The following is an 18,106-nucleotide window of genomic DNA, read 5'->3' as shown; positions in this document are numbered from 1 at the left end:
AAACAAGATTGACAACATAAAAATTATAATAACTTACTAACACAGGGTTCAACAACTGGCTACCTGCATTACTAGCCACTGGGCTAGTGATTTCTAAAATTTACTAGCCCGAAACACTTGGTAGCCTGCATCAATTTCCCTCAAGGTCTACTTCAACCCCAAACATGCAAACCTTCCTCTAAACTTATTGGCAAGCGTCTTTTAAAATTTGTTGCTGTTAACATTGTATCAGTAACACCTGCTACGATTTCTGCCTCATCTTCACTCCACTCACCATCACTAGAACATTTCTGCTTCTCTGCATTAATGCTTTGAGAATTACCTAAAATGTTATCTTTTCCCAAGCACTCTTGAAAGTCCTCAATACTATCATTTAGTTTCCACTTCTCATTGAAGGTTATACCTTCCTCTTTATAAAAAGGGAACTGAAAGCCACTTAGCTGCTTGAAAAACCCTATGTGGTCTGACATTCAAAGACAAAGCTGAACTTTTATATTTTAACTTTCTCTTTAACTGAACTTTAATGGTTCCACTTGCACTTTCAACTCTTGGTAAAATGTGAACAGTATCAGTTATATCTGCAGGGACATTAACAACATTGCCACTTATTTTTAACTGTTTACCTCTTGGAGCTTGTAATAGTTTTTGAAAAGCTAGTCTTGGTGCCACTAGTCTACATTCCAACTCATTTAAGTCAATAAACTCTGGTTTCTTAGGAAACTGCAATCCATTTATAGCAGCTTGAGGTGAAACTTTATTCTTCTTTAAGTACTTGTGACATGAATTGCACAACCACTCCTGATCATCAAAACTTTTTTTATCCAGAGTATATTTTCCAAGATTATTATTAGATGACGTAAATGTTTCAGCCAAAATGACACTATGCCTATACCATAATTGGTCACAACAGCTACATGTATATATTAGACCTTTAGATACAAGACTGTGAAACAGAGAGATGGCATGTCCTAACGTTGATTTTGTCTCCTTGCAAGCATCTCTTTGTACTTTAAGTCTTTTTGCTCTATCATCATTACTTTCATTAGCTCTTCTGTTTCTCATATATTGTCGCATATAAGTTGTGCAGTTTTCCTCCTTGTCGATAGCACAGGTTTTTTACTTCTTAGAAGGCACATTACCTGTTTTGTTACTTTTCTCTACTGGTATACATATATAAGCAGTGTTTCCAACTGTGTGTATTATTAAAATGACTGTGACAATTTCGTGATGAATTCGATCGGCCAGAGGCTTGAATAGTTGAGACATAATGATATTCGTCAATATGTCCTATGAAAATGGTTCTTGCACCTCTGAGGCAATTTAAGGGATGTATAATAGTTTGTTCAGCAAAGTTATGATGAGATTCAACAAAGTGAATTATAAGATTCATTGATTCTGCAACTCCTTGTATTATAAGAGCATCACACTACAGCTTCCAAATGTGTTTCAGTGTTATTGAATACCCTCTCTAAAGTTGAAAAGTCGCCTTTTCCATCGTTCCGAAATTGGGGATTTTCCATGAACCCATTTTCAATCATTTTGACAACAGTACGTATAAGGGGCTTTTCAAAAGTTCCCAAAATGGAATTTTCATGAATCCTACGAGAGGATTTGCAATCGTTCCCACGAGGGAATTTCTCTTCGTTACCACATGGGTAATTTCCTTTTGCGCAAGCCTTCGTCGTTCCCTTTTTCGAACTGGAAAATTATTAAACGCAAATAAAACACTGTTTGAAGAATACCGTAACTCGTAGTTGATCATTCTCCACGTCTTTTACAGCACAAGCCGTAAGCAACGCCTTTTCTAGAAGGGTATTCAGAAACACTGACCGAAAGCTGTTGCAAATCATGTCCGCCTTTAATATCAGGCAAAATAAAACGTACTTACCAAAAGAAATAAGCAGCAAACAGTGTCGCTACTGCTTGAAAAGAAATCGGTCTCACATGAACCAAGCTACTTAGTACGATGTCCGAAGTCGTCGAACCGGTTTTAACCAGTTAGCTGCATCGGTTTTGCGAGATTTTTTCGTTCTGATTGGATAGATCGCTAATTAACAATTGGTTCATGCTTAAGCGTGCGTTATAGAGTTTTATATGATAAGCTCAGTTATGCACGCATTCTGATTGGCTCTCACTTATAATCTATTGGATGACAGACGTATAGATGAAGTTATCATTAAAACCTTTTTTCCCGTATATTTTAATTCTTTATTATATAAAACAAATAGATTCCAAGTTGCCGTGCGTCTGTTCAGCAAAAGATCACAGATGACGTCAAAATGTGGTAAGAACATCAGTGACACACTCGGCTGCGCCTCGTGCGCCACTTTTTTGCTCTTACCACATTTTTAAGGTCATCTGTGATCTATTACTGAACAGACGCACGGCAACTTGGAATCTATTTGTTAAATGGAGCAAGTGGGAAGTTTGGAGAGCACGAAAGAAGCGTATTGCCTCGGGCAACTCTAGCTTCTTGAGTGCTCTCCAAACTTCCCACGTGCTCCATAACTCGCTAGTGCACAACTAAAAGCACGAACCAATTGTTTTATAACATAGCCGGTGGAATTGTGCGTCAAATCCGACGCGAAAAACGGACCAACAATATCAGAAGTGATTGTTCGCGGTAAGCGAAATATTAAGCAAAATAGGAATAGGTTTTATTTCAAATTTTCTGTTGAAAGCTCGAGTTTTACTTTACTGCAGTTTAAATACAAAATTCTTTATTTTTAAATTTCTGGCGAAGCGATTTGCTCACGCTATCAGCGTGCACCATCGGGATTTTGAGCACGCTTACGCATACTGAATTTGATTGCGCGGCTCTGCTAGCTATGTTATAATTTCTATTGTTTACACGAACGGCAATAGCATAGTGCCTACGGCCACGGCCAAGGCCTGGCCCTAGGCATAAAAACTAAGCCAAGTGCGAGACGATATGCAAGGCACGCAACATTGGTAGGGAAAAGACTGGGAAAGACATTGACCATTAAGCACAGAGTCTGGGATCTAATGATGTTTACGATCGACACGCAAGACAAAAAAAGACGCTAGAGGATGATAGGTTTATGCCTTCTTTATTGGTATTATCATCACAATTTAAACTTGATTCAAATTTAGTGCGGAAGATGAAAAGCACTATATGTTTACACCTTAAGTCACCTGTAAGGAAAAGAGGTGTCGCACGTGCTAAATTAAAATTTAAAAACTATTTTCTGGATCGGGAATTCGACATGGATTTAGCCTAAAAACGAGAATATTATAGAGGTAAAGCATTGGGAGGGTTATTTCCAGGAAATTCCTTTACGGGATCAATTTTTATAAGGTAGGGTCATTTTCTTAGTTATTAAGTGCCGCTCCCGCTAAGAGCGGTCCTCTCAACTTCCCGTCGGAAAAAAGTTTTCTTTTTTTTTTGCCCATGAAAAGGGTTTAGGACACATGTTTCAAATGTAGTTTAGTTGTTCTCCAATTTTCCTTTTTGCGTCACCACAAGCCAAAAATGATTTTTGGCCAGACCACCCCTGTGGACAGCGATCGAAAGTGTAAACCTATGGGCGGCCGTCACCACCAAAAATACAAGGATGTCAAATAGATCAGCAAATACATAGATGGCTTAAGGATCAGTTGCAGGATAGCATAGCTAATAAAGGAATGGCATGGCCAAATTATAGACAGTCTAGTTTTCCTTAGTGAAACAGAACACCCTAAACATGAATAGTTTAGCCAAATGAGAAACGGTCTAGTAGCCCATGTTGAGTTGGAACATGAGATTGTGAAATGGACTAGCTCAATTACGAATAGCTTAGCACTCATTTGCAATACAGTACTCAAACGGTGTAGCGTTGCGTTAAACGGTTCAGGGTAACGTCGAGTAGTACAGCCTACGCACAAACGGTGTAGCGTTGCGTCAAATGGCTCAGCGTAATGTAGAATGGTACAGCGTACACACATATGGTGTAGCGCTGCGGGAAATGGCTCAGCGTAATGTCGAATGGTATAGCGTACATAAAAACAGTGTAACGTTGTGTGAAATGGCTCAGGGTAATGTCGAATGGTACAGCGTACATACAAACAGTGTAGCGTTGCGTGAAATGGCTTAGCGTAATGTCGAATGGTGCAGCGTACATACAAACAGTGTAGCGTTGCGTGAAATGGCTTAGCGTAATGTCGAATGGTGCAGCGTACATACAAACAGTGTAGCGTTGCGTGAAGTGGCTTAGCATAATGTCGAATGGTACAGCGTACACACAAATGGTGTAGCGTTGCGTGAAATGGCTCAGCGTAATGTAGAATGGTACAGCGTAGACACAAATAGTGTAGCGTTAGGTCGAATAGCTTTGCAAAACATCAGACGCTCTATCTGAACATTAAATTGCTTAGTATTACTTGAAATATTTCGATGTTGTGGCGAATCGTCGTGGCGTGACGTGAAGGCTATGCCACTCCTTTGTTAGCTATGCTATCCTGCAACTGATCCTTAAGCCATCTGTGTATTAGCTGATCTATACGACATCCTTGTATTTTTGGTGGTGACGGCCGCCAAGGCATCTCGCCGAAACCACCAAAAATACAAACCGCAAATGGAACAGCGATCTGCTGGGGGCATGACGTCATCGAATGCGAAGACTGGCGCGAAACCATTACATAGTGTGGTCACTCTGTGGAATAGTCTTCACTTCGCTTTGCCGTAAAGCAGAGCCAATTCGGTAAGTTTCTCTTCTTTTTTTTCCCTGCCGATATTGCATTTATTCGTTTTCGTTCATGATAGTGTTAATTAAAATAGCGAGACTGGATTCTACCACGGTTTACCGGCCTCCCGGTTTACCACAGTTTGCACGTGTTGGTGAGCCTGAATTTTAATAGTATTAAGTAGTGTTATGATATGCATTAAATGTCGATTGCCGAGCTCTCAATTCTTTTCTTTTCTGACTCGCGCTTACTTTTCAAAGGGAGTTTAACCTCAACGGCTCTTTAAACATTGCAGGAGTACGTGAGAAGTTGGATTTTGTGTGTGCCCTGGACGCCATGGTAAGGAAACTGATATCCTTCATCTGTTTTGACATTCTTCAATCAAACGTGTAGTGTGTGCCAAAGGAACCTTTTTTCCGAGTTGGTTTTGAGCACATACATACCCTCCATGATGAGGCAGGTCTGCCATAAAATTAGTAAGAAAACCTTCAGACATAAAAGAGGGTGGTAAAGGGAAAATGTGTTGAAAATATATCTAAGACATACTTAAAATTACTTCCCACCTTCGCGGGTATCCTTCGGGAAAAATTCGTTCGCGCGCTGGTTTCACAAAAATCCTAGCAAACTATATTTATCAGAAGAAAGCTTAATAACTGCAGATTACGATAAAAATATAATTTAAGCGACTTTCTTTTGAGGAAGTGTCAAGAGCCGGTAAGGCGTGAAACGACCGAAGGTTCTTCTATTGAATTAATCGGGTATCGGATGCTGCATCATGAGCAAAATGGCTGCACAGTCTCATTCACAAGGCATCAATTAACAAAAGTGTGTCAGCGATATTCTGATTGGTTGTGTCGATATCGGCATCTTTAGTTGGAGTAGCTAAAAATATGCCAATCGTGTTGCGTAAATGGACGCCACAGGACAAATATTTCAAATATCAAAATTTCCCGACACACCTTCGTTTGTCATTATTCCTGGGATGTTTTAGCGAAATGTGACGAAAATCGGTCACATCTATATACCCTATAAATTCGCTCAAAGTAGTGGTATTCCTCCTAGAATCAAATGCCAGATTTTAGCTCATAAAGGTTCGCAAACAACTCGCGCCACGCCAGGAGATTATCTGGCCCCAGGAAACCGCAAACCAATAGGACAACGGGACCTCCTGGCGTCAATTACTATGGATCAAGATTTCGCGGTAAAAGTAACCCATTGCAAACTTTTTTTTCTTTTTTTATCTCGATTGCTCAGTGGAGCGTTGAGGAGGACAACACAATAATGAGCAAAGTGGTCAAAGGCAAAGGAAAAACCCGCTGCAAAAATTAAAAAACTGCAAAGCTGAGGGGCAAGACAACGAATCGACATACAGCTTTCGAAATGACGAGTCGAGGCGATTTTTAATATTTTTGTATCAAGACTATTACTTGCATTAAAAAAAAGGAAACTTCGTTTTTAACATCATGTATGGCAAAAGTTGGTTAGGTGGCGTTCTCTTTGTTCGAAATCTGGGCGCCAGCGTGAAGCTCCGTTAGTACTAATCGCTTTCACAAAAGAATTTTGTTCCTTACTTGAAAGAGTGGTACTCTTTCTTTCTTCTTTGGGCCTGCATTTTTTTTCCTTTTTTTCTCCCAAGGACTTTCTTCCGCTGTTTATTTTTCCATGAGCAAAGATTTTTCCATAAACGAAGAGCTTCCACGTGTGACTTTTGGAAAGTGCGCGATGTAAACAAAATAGGGAAATAACATGAAAATCGAGCCTCAACATGAGCGGTTGCCGCGAAAATTCCCCCAGGGAGCTCACCCAGGTCCGAGATAATGACACTTTCCTGATTTATTAACTTGTATTTGAAAATACGTTTTTCTACTTAGCTCGGGTGCTTTTAAAGATATCCGATATTTTTACCATGAAAACATTTGATGGAATGTTTGGATTCAGTTTTGTCAAATAACATAAAAATCGATTTTTTTAGGTCTCTGAAGGTAGGAAGTAACCTTAAACTCAGGATTTACAGCAAATTAAACATTCATTTGCCGTTTCACAGAAAATAATTTTACAAAATCACGCTTCACGACAAAAAGTTTCATATTTCACGGGGAAAACAAAGGCTGATCACAAGTCATGAAAATGCCCTTTACCGCACTCACAAAACCATTTGAAATGTACATTCTTAAAAGAATTGAAAAAGCGAGTAAGAGCTTGAATTTTAAAAGACACAAACTTTGCGGTAGCTTACGGGAGGAGCTTTCTTCCAGTTGATATGATTGTTTACTTACGCTGTAACCTAAAAGTTGTATCCGCGTAAGGTTTCAAAAAGCATTAAGTGTTAGATGATGAAATTAGCGGTAAAGTAAAAATTTTCGCTTGGAAGAGTGCCCGGGGGAGGGGTTACTCCCTTATGTGGCGTATACTTGCCGCTGGACAGGGTATTGTTCTCTGGCCTCTCTGTTTTGAACAGAATCTGAACTTGTCCGGGTATGAATAGGTCAGTGTTTGAAATCCTTTGCTGCACGCCTATACCCCTCCCCCTAGAGGAAGACATTTGTCTACATGGCTGTGTCCGATACCGCTGCATCAATAGGCTATCTGGCAAGACCCCTAACAATTGTGTTCATTTCAGCCCTCCCCTTAAAGGAACGTTAAGCTAAGTTCTAAAGTTAAGCTTAAATATTTGAGACAAATTTTACCGATTTACCTTATTTAAAATTATCTCGAATTTCAGAACAATTCGAACGTCAACACCACTGTTGCTGAGTTGCTACAGCGAGCAGCCCAGATGATAAGCGATGGGAATACACACAGCACCCCATCGACGAACATCCCGGTGGCGGGCCCATCTAGCTCAGTTGTCGACGAGCACCGCAGGTTGTTCAATCGACAACTGGTAATTCATGGCTTCTTATTTCTCCCATCAGAGGTTCAATGCGCTGCAATGCGCTACGTCCACGCTTCTACCACAATCGCTAACACTTTGTACCACACTCGAGCATACGCGTAGCTTCGAGAGGGTCGTGCGGCAAGCGATGTACGTCTGTAAAAATGTCTCTGCACGGACGAGATCTCTGGCGTCGAGTTGTTGTGCTCTTTAGACCGTAGACCTTTTTTACATTATTTTAAACAAAAATGAAAACGTCTACCATACAGGTAACTCTGTTTGGCATGCTTGAACATTAAATCAATCTTAAAGGCTTTCGAGCTTTCTCGTTCTCAGAGGAACCGTCCTGTCTGGCTTATGAATCAATTTTCCTACGCTATTGCGTATTTTTCTTTTTCTACACCCGTATGCAAAAGTGTCCTTCGCCCGTTAGGAGCGACTTTTCTCTTTCATTTGCGGAAACTTTACCCGCGCCGATGCATTTCATTTTCACTTGATAGTATGTATTCCATACGATCAACTTCTCATAACATTCAGAAATGTACTCTGCTTTTATTGAGTCCTGCAAGAAAGGCATTAACAGAGGCATTTTCTCTAATAATATTTTTGCCACTTACAGAGGGTCCACCCTTACGCGAGCAGGCGGCAGAACCGCGTAACCAGTTCCTCCCATAGAGCACAGAGAGTCCCAGAAAATAGAGGTAACTGATGATCACAGATTTTCCTCTACATACGAAGGGCCTTTTGCAAGACCTGGATAGTTTGTAATTGACCCAATACCGAAAGAGATGTGTTGGCCACGGTCTGGAAAGATAAATTGAATCTCTTGTAAAAGTACAGCAACGAGGCCAAGAAACTAACAATAAATGTCATTTTCACGGAAATTTACGCACAATCTTGCGATTTATAGCTTAGCTCTCTCAAAATAAGTAGTAGGCACGGATGCGTTTCTCAAAACCCGGAAGACAGATCGGTTCCGATAGCGACTATTTGAGTCCATTTTCTTTCAAGTGGCGCTGTAGATTTTAGTCCCGTATAAACTAGCCCATCTTCTTAATCAAGTAAGTATTATACTTTCAAGCTTTAATAAACACCAAAGATTGACTGCATGAGAAAATAAATAGCTTTACGTAAGTTATCAGGACTTCTGGAACACTAGTCCCAGGGCCTACAAGCCAGGTATTCTGAGCTTGTTAACTTGAACTTTCCTTGCAGCCGGAAAAAGAACAAAGCAACAGCATCCTATGTTTAAAAACATTTTGAGGAGGTTTTAAAAAGTCTTAGAAATGAAGCAGTATTGATAAATGTTCCTCACCCCTTTTTGTCATTTAGTGGGGCTGACTTTGTGCATTCTATCGTTCACAGTATTTGTTGTCATCTCCAAGTTATTGGAATATCAACTTCCTCACGAGCTAATTCGCGTAAACATTCACATCTTCCTACGGCGGCTGTAGTTTCATAGGTTAATTGGAGTACTGTTGAGAGAAAATGCATTTTTAATTCGGTGCGCACTTGTCTGTCACTAGTCCTTCCACTAAGTGTAACCCCAAACATTGCAAATATCTTTAAAATCATGCATAAGTTAATCTGTATGCAGTATTGACCTTCTCTCTGAGGGAAAAATGACTGCTCAACTCCATTAGGATGACTTTTTTGATCTGTTAGAGGATGAAAACAGGATATTAATTAAAAGCAATGTTTACAACTTATTAAAAAAACACTACAATTTTCAACAGAAAAAACCATTACCAGAACTTTTGTTTGTCTCGCTGGGCGTGACCAGCTCACCGTTCCAACCAACCGCGAGAAGCTTTTATTAAAAGAAAATGGCCTTGGAGAGAAAAAGTTGCAGATCCCCACGAATGCATCGAAGGAGCAGGTCAAGGAGGTTTTGTACAAGTGAGTTACATAACTCTCAATCCACTAGCTTGCTTAAGATCTCAAGTTCCTTTTTTTCCTAGTCTTTTAGCTCCAGCCGTTTGTAAACCGATTTCTTTTGTTTATATTTCCAGGGCCTTCCGTCCATTACAAAGTTGTGGCGGATTCGAAATGCTGTTGTGCGCAGACAACTCGCGCACTAGGTTACAAGTTGTGAAGTATGGGTCGTGCAATACCGACGAACTTAGGTGTTTGGGCATGGGCCGAGTTTATATTCGGCCCATACAAGTAGATATAACTTTGGGCGACATAGAGGATGATGATGAACATGCGGAGGAGTGTCTGCTTTGTAGGGAGTCTATCCCATTGCGCGGGATGCGAGCCCATATGGAAACGTGTCGGGTTTGTGTTTTGCTGGTGACGTTTTTTTGACTATTTCTGGGTAGAATATGGAGCCTTCTGCTAATACTTAATTTTTTTGGAATAATTTTTTTGTAGGGTGAAACAAGGCCTACAGAAACATCCGACGATGATCTGCCGCCAGCATTTGGAGAGAGGGGGTAAGTAGAAGTGGTCACCGCACTCGCATGGTGGTTATCGTTTCCACGCTTTTAGAAAGTACTAAAAGTTGTTTTCGGTATTTCACGTAGTTAGAAGTTCCTTTTTGTACGCATTGTTTAGCCTTAATTTCTTAAAAAAAACAGTGACTTTATACTTTATATTAATATTTAACATGGGGCATTGTGCTTAGCCTGAAGGTGGTCTTTATACACCAATATAATCAATATTTCAGAGAGGAAGAACGAGTTAACCCAGCAGAACTGCCCAATCAGCCTCTAAGTGGCACTGAGCAGAACTCACTGGAACTGCCAGAACAGCCTCCTCGTGGTACTGATCAGGCTTCAATAAGTCATGACGAAGCAGCCGCCAATGAAGAGTGAGTTTCTTAGCCATGTTAAAATTACCGATTATTTAGGTGGCGCTGAAAAGTTTCTCAAGTGCGTCTAAGGGAATGAAACGCCAATCCTGTATCGTTATCTATGCACTAACCGTGTGTACATCCATTCTACTCTGCTGTTGCCGTCATACACTAATTGACAGTTGATTGTAACATCATGAACATTACATGAAAACTTCTACCATTCCGCTAAAAGCCCCCTCAAATAGTTATTCCTCGCTATCTACCTAGGGAACCTGTCCCGTACGAGGAGCATATGAGAAATGCTTTAGAGGAAACATTAACAGCTATGTAAGTACAAATTGATAGAATCATGCTTGGTACATTCTGCTTGACTGTCTTTTGCGTACCCTACAGTGTAGTTGGTGTTAGTGTGTATGAACTTTTGCTGTGATATCGTTTTAAGGGAAGGAAGGGGGAAATTAGGCGTCCGTCCAATGATATAATGTGCTAAGCACAACCTTTTATGTGCAGAGATCCGTTAGTTGATTTTACTACTTTGACTTTGGCACTCAACTATTAGTGTAAGAAGCTAGATACAATCGGGCCGACTGCTCGTTAGTAGACCGGTTTAATGCAGTAGTTACCGGCATACTTTTGGGAATTATTCAAATTTCACGGGCGTTACGCCTCTTTGATCATTTCAAATTTATTTCAGGGCTACTTGTGACGAGCCTGTTACAGTCTTAGGGGAGTTCAAGCGAAGGTTACAGCGAGGGCGAATGCTTGACCTTCGAAACGACTCTGAACTGTGTGAGGGAAAGACCACGGAGATATTTGTCTCTCGTTACCGCCTCTTCGATGATGCTATGGAAGAGATATTGAGGGATGATCCGCCAGCGATTGATTTCAGTGTACCTTTAGAGGTGATCTTCACCGGTGAGGGCGCTCAAGACTATGGTGGTCCAAGGCGGGAATTTTTGGGCATGGTGATGCGCGATATACGTGACAAGCTCTTCAAGGAAGAAGGAGGAGGCTACGTCATTTTTGAGAAAAAAGAAGCACTAGATAGGAAACATTATTATGGAGCTGGCCTCTTTTTTGGTAAATATGCAAAGCCTACTGAGAGACCTGTCTCATTTTCACTTGAGCACACAAGAATTTCAATTTACCTTTTTATTGCAGGTTTCAGTTTGTTGCAAGGTGGTCCTTTGCCTACTTTCCTTGCTGAAGACCAGCTTCAGCGAATCTTCAAAAAAGATGATTTGACTAATCTGGGGGAAGCAGAAACCCAATTTCGGGTAGGACTCGAGAGATTCGGACTCGTTGAGGTAAGATTTCACAGTGACCGGTTGTAACTGATGGTCTAGTCTTCACCCTTTACTTAGGCAAGAAAACCAAATTTAATTATGACTACAGTGGAACCTTACAATACCGACTCTCGCCAAATACGAACAGTTTCTCTTCAAGCGCTTCCAACGAAAAACCCCACACATTTCTTTTACAGGTGATAGGCAGTTGTTTAATCCCCTTAGGATCTCTGTAGTCTGGGAGCAGGTCTAAAAATGGCTGAAGAAGAATAGGGACTGTATGTAGGATGCCCTCTCTTCTCTTTGATCCTCTCTTACTCACACAAGAGATTTGTATTCCCTTGATCTCTAACAATTTTACATAGATTCAATACTTTCCGAGGAAATGAATCTTGCTTTTCTCTTAATCTGTTAGCTCCTTCATGGGAAACCGAGTCTTTCATTCCTCTTCCGAAAGACAGCAGTGCTGCCTATGACATACCCCAAACTGGTGAAACTGCTGGACCCCATGTTTTCCGACGAGGCCAGCAATCAAAGGCAGCGGGAAGAGCGAACATACAGACTCTTCCTGAATTACTTGAAAGAGGTGTCAGGTAACTGTCGTTCTCTTTTCTCTAGTCTAAGAAACATCACCGCTGGCTAGACAGGTGTAACTTTGCTTTATGCCAATCGAAATTTTCCACAGAGCGCGTAAAAAAGAACTGGGATTCAGGGCTTCATGAGTGCACTGCTAATTTTTGTGTTTTTCTCTTTTCAGCTGGAAGGAGGGTAGATGGCAATATATCTCTCCATAGCATTTTAAAGTTCGTCACTGGATGCGAGAACGAGCCTGTTCTGGGTTTCCAAATGAAGCCCTCTATTTGTTTTGATACGAATATGCCATCTTGCCTTCCTATTGGCAACACTTGTATTAGCAGGCTGACTTTGCCGATAGGTGAGAATGTATCAATGACCAAGGAAGAAGTGTTCTCTTTCTTTGACTACGCTTTCGCAAATGATTACTTTGGCCGTCTCTGAGTGAAACTACTGATTTCTGATTGATTCTCTTTGACAAGGTGTTTTTTAATTTATAAGTTGAATTTAGTTTACAGCAGCATTGTTGAGGCGAAAATTCGTATTCATTACACAAGCTTTAAAAGTCTAGTTAAAAAAAGAGCGCTAGTTTAGGCTGTACACCAAAGGGTCATTTGGTGCAACTCATACAAGCAATATTGTGTATATGTTTGTGTTTGCCCTTTATTGGATTCTGATTATGATGAAGATTTTAATAGCGTAGAAATGGGCCTGAGATGAACGAAATGAAAATACATTGAAAAGAACAAAGTTTATGTGTTAATGTTACCAAATACTCATCCAAACAAAAGTAAAGCGAAGGACGTTTATTGCGCAATTTTTTAAAGTCGTTACGTTTTCACTTACTATACTGTTTAAACGTCCCAATCGATACATTTTGGAAATAAAATGTTATCATTTATTTTATCTGTGTGCTGTCTATTCATAGTCAGACGTTACAACCTCTCACTATTTCAGCACCAGTTCCACTCAGCTTAGGTTGGGGTTATCGCAAGCTGACATCGCAGATTACGATAGGATACATTATGAGTGATGCCAAGTGTACTCATTTTCCCGGTGTAACCGAAATAAACAAAAAACAACACATTGTCCAACGAAATAGAAAAGTAAGATGATAGGATGGGGGGGGGGAGATACTTTAACGTAAGTGGCGTACACTGGTGCATTAAAGAAAATGTTAAAACCTAGGTTTTCAGACGATTCATCGTTTCCAGTGCATGCAGATATGGTGTAATGTCCCATGGATCTTCGCCTTGGACTTCTGACATGCTTGCCTCAAAAATCGTAAACGACTCAACATCTAACGGACACCGTGTCGGTGGGACGGCAACCTCATTCTGTAGTGCATCATCTGTGCCGTCATGAAAGTAAGCCGTAGGATCCACACCGTATCCCTCCAAGTCCCTCTGAAATATAGTTGAAAGGAGATTCAAATACCGCAAAACATTGGTTATGACTGCCTTAAATTAACTTTGCAAGCAAGGAATCTTGGCATCGTTTCGATCGTGATCTATATTTAAATTGAAGGGGTGGTTAATTAAAACTCAATATTTAGTAGAGGCCACTTGAAATTGTTCACCCGTGTGGCTTTAATGCTTGGGGAACTGTGTCTGTCATATGCATTATTGCGTTTACCTGACTAAGGTTTTGAAAGTATTCTGATGCCACAATACCACTTTCTTCCGCAATTTCCTGCATCCCTAGTATGAACAGTTGTAAAGGACTTTTGTTTCTTGCAGTACGTATTTTGTGGTTATTCCAGGATAGCACAAATTTTGAAAGAGCCTCGTTGATTATTGGGAGATAAGTGAAGTGAAGGCAAAATAGATGCCCTTCGTTGTCCGGATCGAGCTGACCGCATGCTTCGAGAGAAAGGAAAAGGTCGTAAAATGAGGATAGGACTAACTGGTACACATCGCGCCAGAGTCTTTCTATACGCGAGTTGTGCACGCTTCGTCCGGTGATGTAACTCCCTCTTCCGGGCCCTCTTGCTGTATGGTTCAACATGTAGTGTGCCACGTCTCTGTTTTCAACTCCCATGTCGCCCCTGACTCGTGATGGCAATCCCCATTCAGACACCGCACCCTCAAAGAGACGCAAGACTGTGACAGACGTGTTATTCGTATCGCACTTAAGATAAACGACGGAGCGACTGTAACCGTCAATGCAGCCGTGAACCACGAATCGCCATCTAAGAAGAGAAGGAATAGAGTGGTAAACCGAAAGTATATGAAGGGGGGGGAGGTTACTCCTAAAACAAATGGTGCAAAGTTATTGAGACCTGAATTACAGCAACAATTATGTAATCAAAATAGTGAGATAAGTGACAGCTACCGTATCAGTTTGTGATTCCCGTCCATATGCCAGAGGGCCAGTGGGGAACGTACGTTATACACTCGTCTACGGATGGCATTCATAGACCTTAGCCTCCTGCCAATGGGATCGACTCTCTTTATGGCACTCCTTAGTCTCCACCTCTGCACATGTACACCTTGCGAAACAAGGTAACCCTCGATTGTTTTGCAACCTGTCAACAAAAATAAGGGTTTTAATTTCAAGCACCCTGTGACACAGTAGTGAAGTTAATGCCACTTGTCGTGCTTTCTTGAATTCTCTGTTTAGAGGATACAAAGTGTGTTTCTGATATGCAAAATTTTGTGTAAACACTAAGGCGGGCTTAAAAGTTCTTGCCTGTAAGTTGATTACGTTTTGAATCAATATACTGGAAGAGAACAGCATACGGGATTTTCAGAAACGGTCTCGAGTGTACGTCTATACTAAAATAAGCATGTTTGCGCTTGCCAAGTGTGATAATGTCTACGTTTCTTGAGGTGTTCAAGCAATAACGCGTATCGGCCGAAAAGGTTTAATTAATTTATGCAATCTGAAAGAAATAAAGGCAAACGAGAAATTTTCCCAATTCAGATGTTTATCATGTCTAGTTCCAGAGGAATAAATTGTTGCGTCATTATGTACTGGTTCTCAAACTATTTTTACCAAGCTAAGGGCAAAAAAATCTTTATTTTTTGACTTAACATGACCGGCCACAGCCTCAAAATTTTTATGAAGACTTACTTACCCGATCTAGGGAAATTTGTCATGATACGCTGGATTAAAGAATCCAGAAAATCGTCCTCTATGTCACTGTAGCGGGACTTGTTCGTCAACTCGTACTCGGCCATACGGTTTTCAATAGTTCGCTTGCTAACCCCAAGCATTAGAGCCATGTCTTTATACGTGAAGTTGTTCTCTAACAAAGAGATAACTTGTGTTCATAAAAGAAAACACAGTCCTTTGAGAGTAGATAGTTTACACTGAAAATTGAATGAAACCTTCAAAAGGTGAACTCACTAAAGATGTTATGAATAACCAAAAAACGTGGTTTGGCGAAACCTATCAACTCGAAAAAAAAAGCACCCACTTCATATGGGGCATATATGGATAATTTCAAATGTGTCTACCTTATTTTCATTTCAAATTTTCAACCTCAAAATGGTAAAAGCACTTTTTCCTCCTTACCTCTGAAAAATAGCAGCTGCTTCTCGGAAATCGCAAACTTAGGTCTTCCTCGGCGACCTGCCTCACTCACTGCTGGTGCTTCATACCCACGAAAAGGCTCTTGTTGATGCAAGTTTACGTTCAGGTGTGTACGAGCTTGATTGATTAAGTCAACCGCATCTAAAGGAATGTCCCCATTGATCAACGCTGCCTCGTAAAGAACCTCCAGTCTTAAAACAGTATTCTCTGAATCACCTCCACGATTTCCGCCTTCTTGTATATATTCAGTTATTTCATTTAGGGAATCTGATAAATGCTGACGAAAGTCCATGACTCTTAACAGTACTGAAAGACAACAAACAAAGATACCTGTGAAGAAAAAAAATTCATAAGATGGAGACGAGCCACTTATAAAGCAAGCACTAATTTTTTTTCTTCTTTGCTTTTTCATCATCTGGAAGTTTTCTTTGCTTAGCCCTAAAGGCAAGAAGAGAAACGTTACAAGTCACGCAACTCTAGTCAATATATCTAGTGTGTATTGAACTCAGTCTGTAGCAATAATAATAAAAATAATAATAATAATAATAATCACAAAAATTAATAGTTGAGGTACAGAAATGTAAAAATAAATAAAAATGTAAATAAATATGTCTACCGAAACAAACGACGAAACAGCAAGATGTCCTGTCAATTGTCTGAATTATGCAATAGTTTTTATTCAGCAAGTTGCGACTGTAACAGATCGAACGGTAAAACTCGACCTAGAGTTGTAGAATTACGTACAACTACGTGCATTACGATGTCCGCACTAGCCTTCCTTAATACGTGATGACTACGGAATGGGAAAGAGCACTGGGAAGATAAGTATGTATGCGCGCAAAACCAACTCAGAAAAAATATTACCCTGACAAACACTATTTTTGGAACGCGAAAAAAACCCCTTAACTGTTTCCGGTCCAGACATGTAATCTACGTTTGATCGACAAAATAAAAATGGAACTTACTTTTACTATCACTGCACCCAGGAAAAAAATTAATAAACAAAGCAATATAATGTACACCTCTTTAAAATAATAAATATAAACAGTCTTCTATGAGCTTACTGTTATCGTCCGGCACACCAGTTAAAGCATTCCGATATCACTTTGATCGAAAAATGTCAAAACAGATCAAGGATATCAGTTTACTTACCATGGCGTCCAGGGCACACACAATATTCAACTTCTCACGTACTCCTCCAGTGTTCAAAGAGCCGTTGAATTTGGACTCTCATTGAAAAGTAAGCGTGAGTCACAGAAAGAAAAGGGAGTTCGACAATTGACATTTAATGCACGTCATAACACTTTTTAATACTATAAACATATTCAGGCCCACCAACACGTGCAAACTGTGGTAAACCGGGAGGCCGGTAAACCGTGGTAGAATCCAGTCTCGCTATTTTAATTAACACTATCATGAACAAAAACGAATAAATGCAATATCGGCGGGGGAAAAAAAGAGGAGAAACTTACCGTATTGGCTCTGCTTTACGGCAAAGCGAAGTGAAGACTATTCCATACAGCGGCTACGCCATGTAATGGTTTCGTGTCAGTCTTCACATTCGATGACGTCATGCCCCCAGCAGATCGCTGTTCCATTTGCGGTTTGTATTTTTGGTGGTTTCGGCGAGATGCCTTGGCGGCCGTCACCACCAAAAATACAAGGATGTCGTATAGATCAGCTAATACACAGATGGCTTAAGGATCAGTTGCAGGATAGCATAGCTAACAAAGGAGTGGCATAGCCTTCACGTCACGCCACGACGATTCGCCACAGCATCGAAATATTTCAAGTAATACTAAGCAATTTAATGTTCAGATAGAGCGTCTGATGTTTTGCAAAGCTATTCGACCTAACGCTACACTATTTGTGTCTACGCTGTACCATTCTACATTACGCTGAGCCATTTCACGCAACGCTACACCATTTGTGTGTACGCTGTACCATTCGACATTATGCTAAGCCACTTCACGCAACGCTACACTGTTTGTATGTACGCTGCACCATTCGACATTACGCTAAACCATTTCACGCAACGCTACACTGTTTGTATGTACGCTGTACCATTCGACATTACCCTGAGCCATTTCACACAACGTTACACTGTTTTTATGTACGCTGTACCATTCGACATTACGCTGAGCCATTTCCCGCAGCGCTACACCATATGTGTGTACGCTGTACCATTCTACATTACGCTGAGCCATTTGACGCAACGCTACACCGTTTGTGCGTAGGCTGTACTACTCGACGTTACCCTGAACCGTTTAACGCAACGCTACACCGTTTGAGTACTGTATTGCAAATGAGTGCTAAGCTATTCGTAATTGAGCTAGTCCATTTCACAATCTC

The 18,106-nt window shown here is 40.6% G+C and overlaps 3 protein-coding genes across 7 annotated transcripts; 1 reads left to right on the top strand and 2 right to left on the bottom strand.

Moving 5' to 3' along the window:
• Positions 1 to 411: 411 nt before the first annotated feature.
• On the bottom strand, positions 412 to 1,074 carry LOC149043043 (uncharacterized). The gene has a single exon (XM_089213683.1). It carries the CDS (start codon positions 1,072 to 1,074, stop codon positions 412 to 414), a length of 663 nt encoding a protein of 220 aa, XP_089069809.1.
• Positions 1,075 to 2,604: 1,530 nt separating this feature from the next.
• LOC113670875 (uncharacterized) lies at positions 2,605 to 13,123 on the top strand. The gene is made up of 13 exons (XM_089211784.1): positions 2,605 to 4,700; positions 4,979 to 5,022; positions 7,406 to 7,567; positions 8,178 to 8,259; positions 9,295 to 9,457; positions 9,571 to 9,838; positions 9,935 to 9,996; positions 10,230 to 10,373; positions 10,626 to 10,685; positions 11,053 to 11,438; positions 11,520 to 11,665; positions 12,060 to 12,237; positions 12,402 to 13,123. The coding sequence occupies exons 2-13, from the start codon at positions 5,020 to 5,022 to the stop codon at positions 12,659 to 12,661; spliced, it is 1,914 nt and encodes a 637-aa protein (XP_089067910.1). The 5' UTR covers positions 2,605 to 4,700; positions 4,979 to 5,019; the 3' UTR covers positions 12,662 to 13,123.
• LOC149043042 (uncharacterized) lies at positions 13,009 to 17,487 on the bottom strand. Of its 5 annotated transcripts, none has more exons than XM_089211785.1 (6): positions 16,907 to 17,469; positions 15,737 to 16,084; positions 15,297 to 15,467; positions 14,552 to 14,744; positions 13,853 to 14,408; positions 13,009 to 13,623 (listed from the first exon to the last, which is right to left on the bottom strand). In XM_089211785.1, the coding sequence occupies exons 2-6, from the start codon at positions 16,044 to 16,046 to the stop codon at positions 13,402 to 13,404; spliced, it is 1,452 nt and encodes a 483-aa protein (XP_089067911.1). In that variant the 5' UTR covers positions 16,047 to 16,084; positions 16,907 to 17,469; the 3' UTR covers positions 13,009 to 13,401. The 5 variants fall into 5 exon arrangements, with proteins under 5 accessions (XP_089067911.1, XP_089067913.1, XP_089067912.1 ...); XM_089211787.1 differs by having other exon boundaries at positions 15,737 to 16,060; XM_089211786.1 differs by having other exon boundaries at positions 17,227 to 17,469.
• Between the last annotated feature and the right edge of the window lie 619 nt (positions 17,488 to 18,106).

The sequence above is a fragment of the Pocillopora damicornis genome, chromosome 7, assembly GCF_964200805.1.
Source record: "Pocillopora damicornis chromosome 7, jaPocDami1.2, whole genome shotgun sequence".
NCBI lineage: Eukaryota > Metazoa > Cnidaria > Anthozoa > Scleractinia > Pocilloporidae > Pocillopora > Pocillopora damicornis.
This window is presented reverse-complemented; position numbering and strand designations above follow the sequence as displayed.

Bases quoted from the DNA above. Each gene is read 5' to 3' on its own strand.
- LOC149043043 (XM_089213683.1), bottom strand. From the start codon at position 1,074: ATGCGACAATATATGAGAAACAGAAGAGCTAATGAAAGTAATGATGAT.
- LOC113670875 (XM_089211784.1), top strand. The intron at 8,260-9,294 runs GTAACTGATGAT...AATTTTCAACAG, and splicing joins GAGAGTCCCAGAAAATAGAG to AAAAAACCATTACCAGAACT. The intron at 9,458-9,570 runs GTGAGTTACATA...TTATATTTCCAG, and splicing joins GTCAAGGAGGTTTTGTACAA to GGCCTTCCGTCCATTACAAA.
- LOC149043042 (XM_089211785.1), bottom strand. From the start codon at position 16,046: ATGGACTTTCGTCAGCATTTATCAGATTCCCTAAATGAAATAACTGAA. The intron at 14,745-15,296 runs GTAAGTAAGTCT...TTTTGTTGACAG, and splicing joins GACAAATTTCCCTAGATCGG to GTTGCAAAACAATCGAGGGT. The intron at 14,409-14,551 runs GTAGCTGTCACT...TTCTCTTCTTAG, and splicing joins GGGAATCACAAACTGATACG to ATGGCGATTCGTGGTTCACG.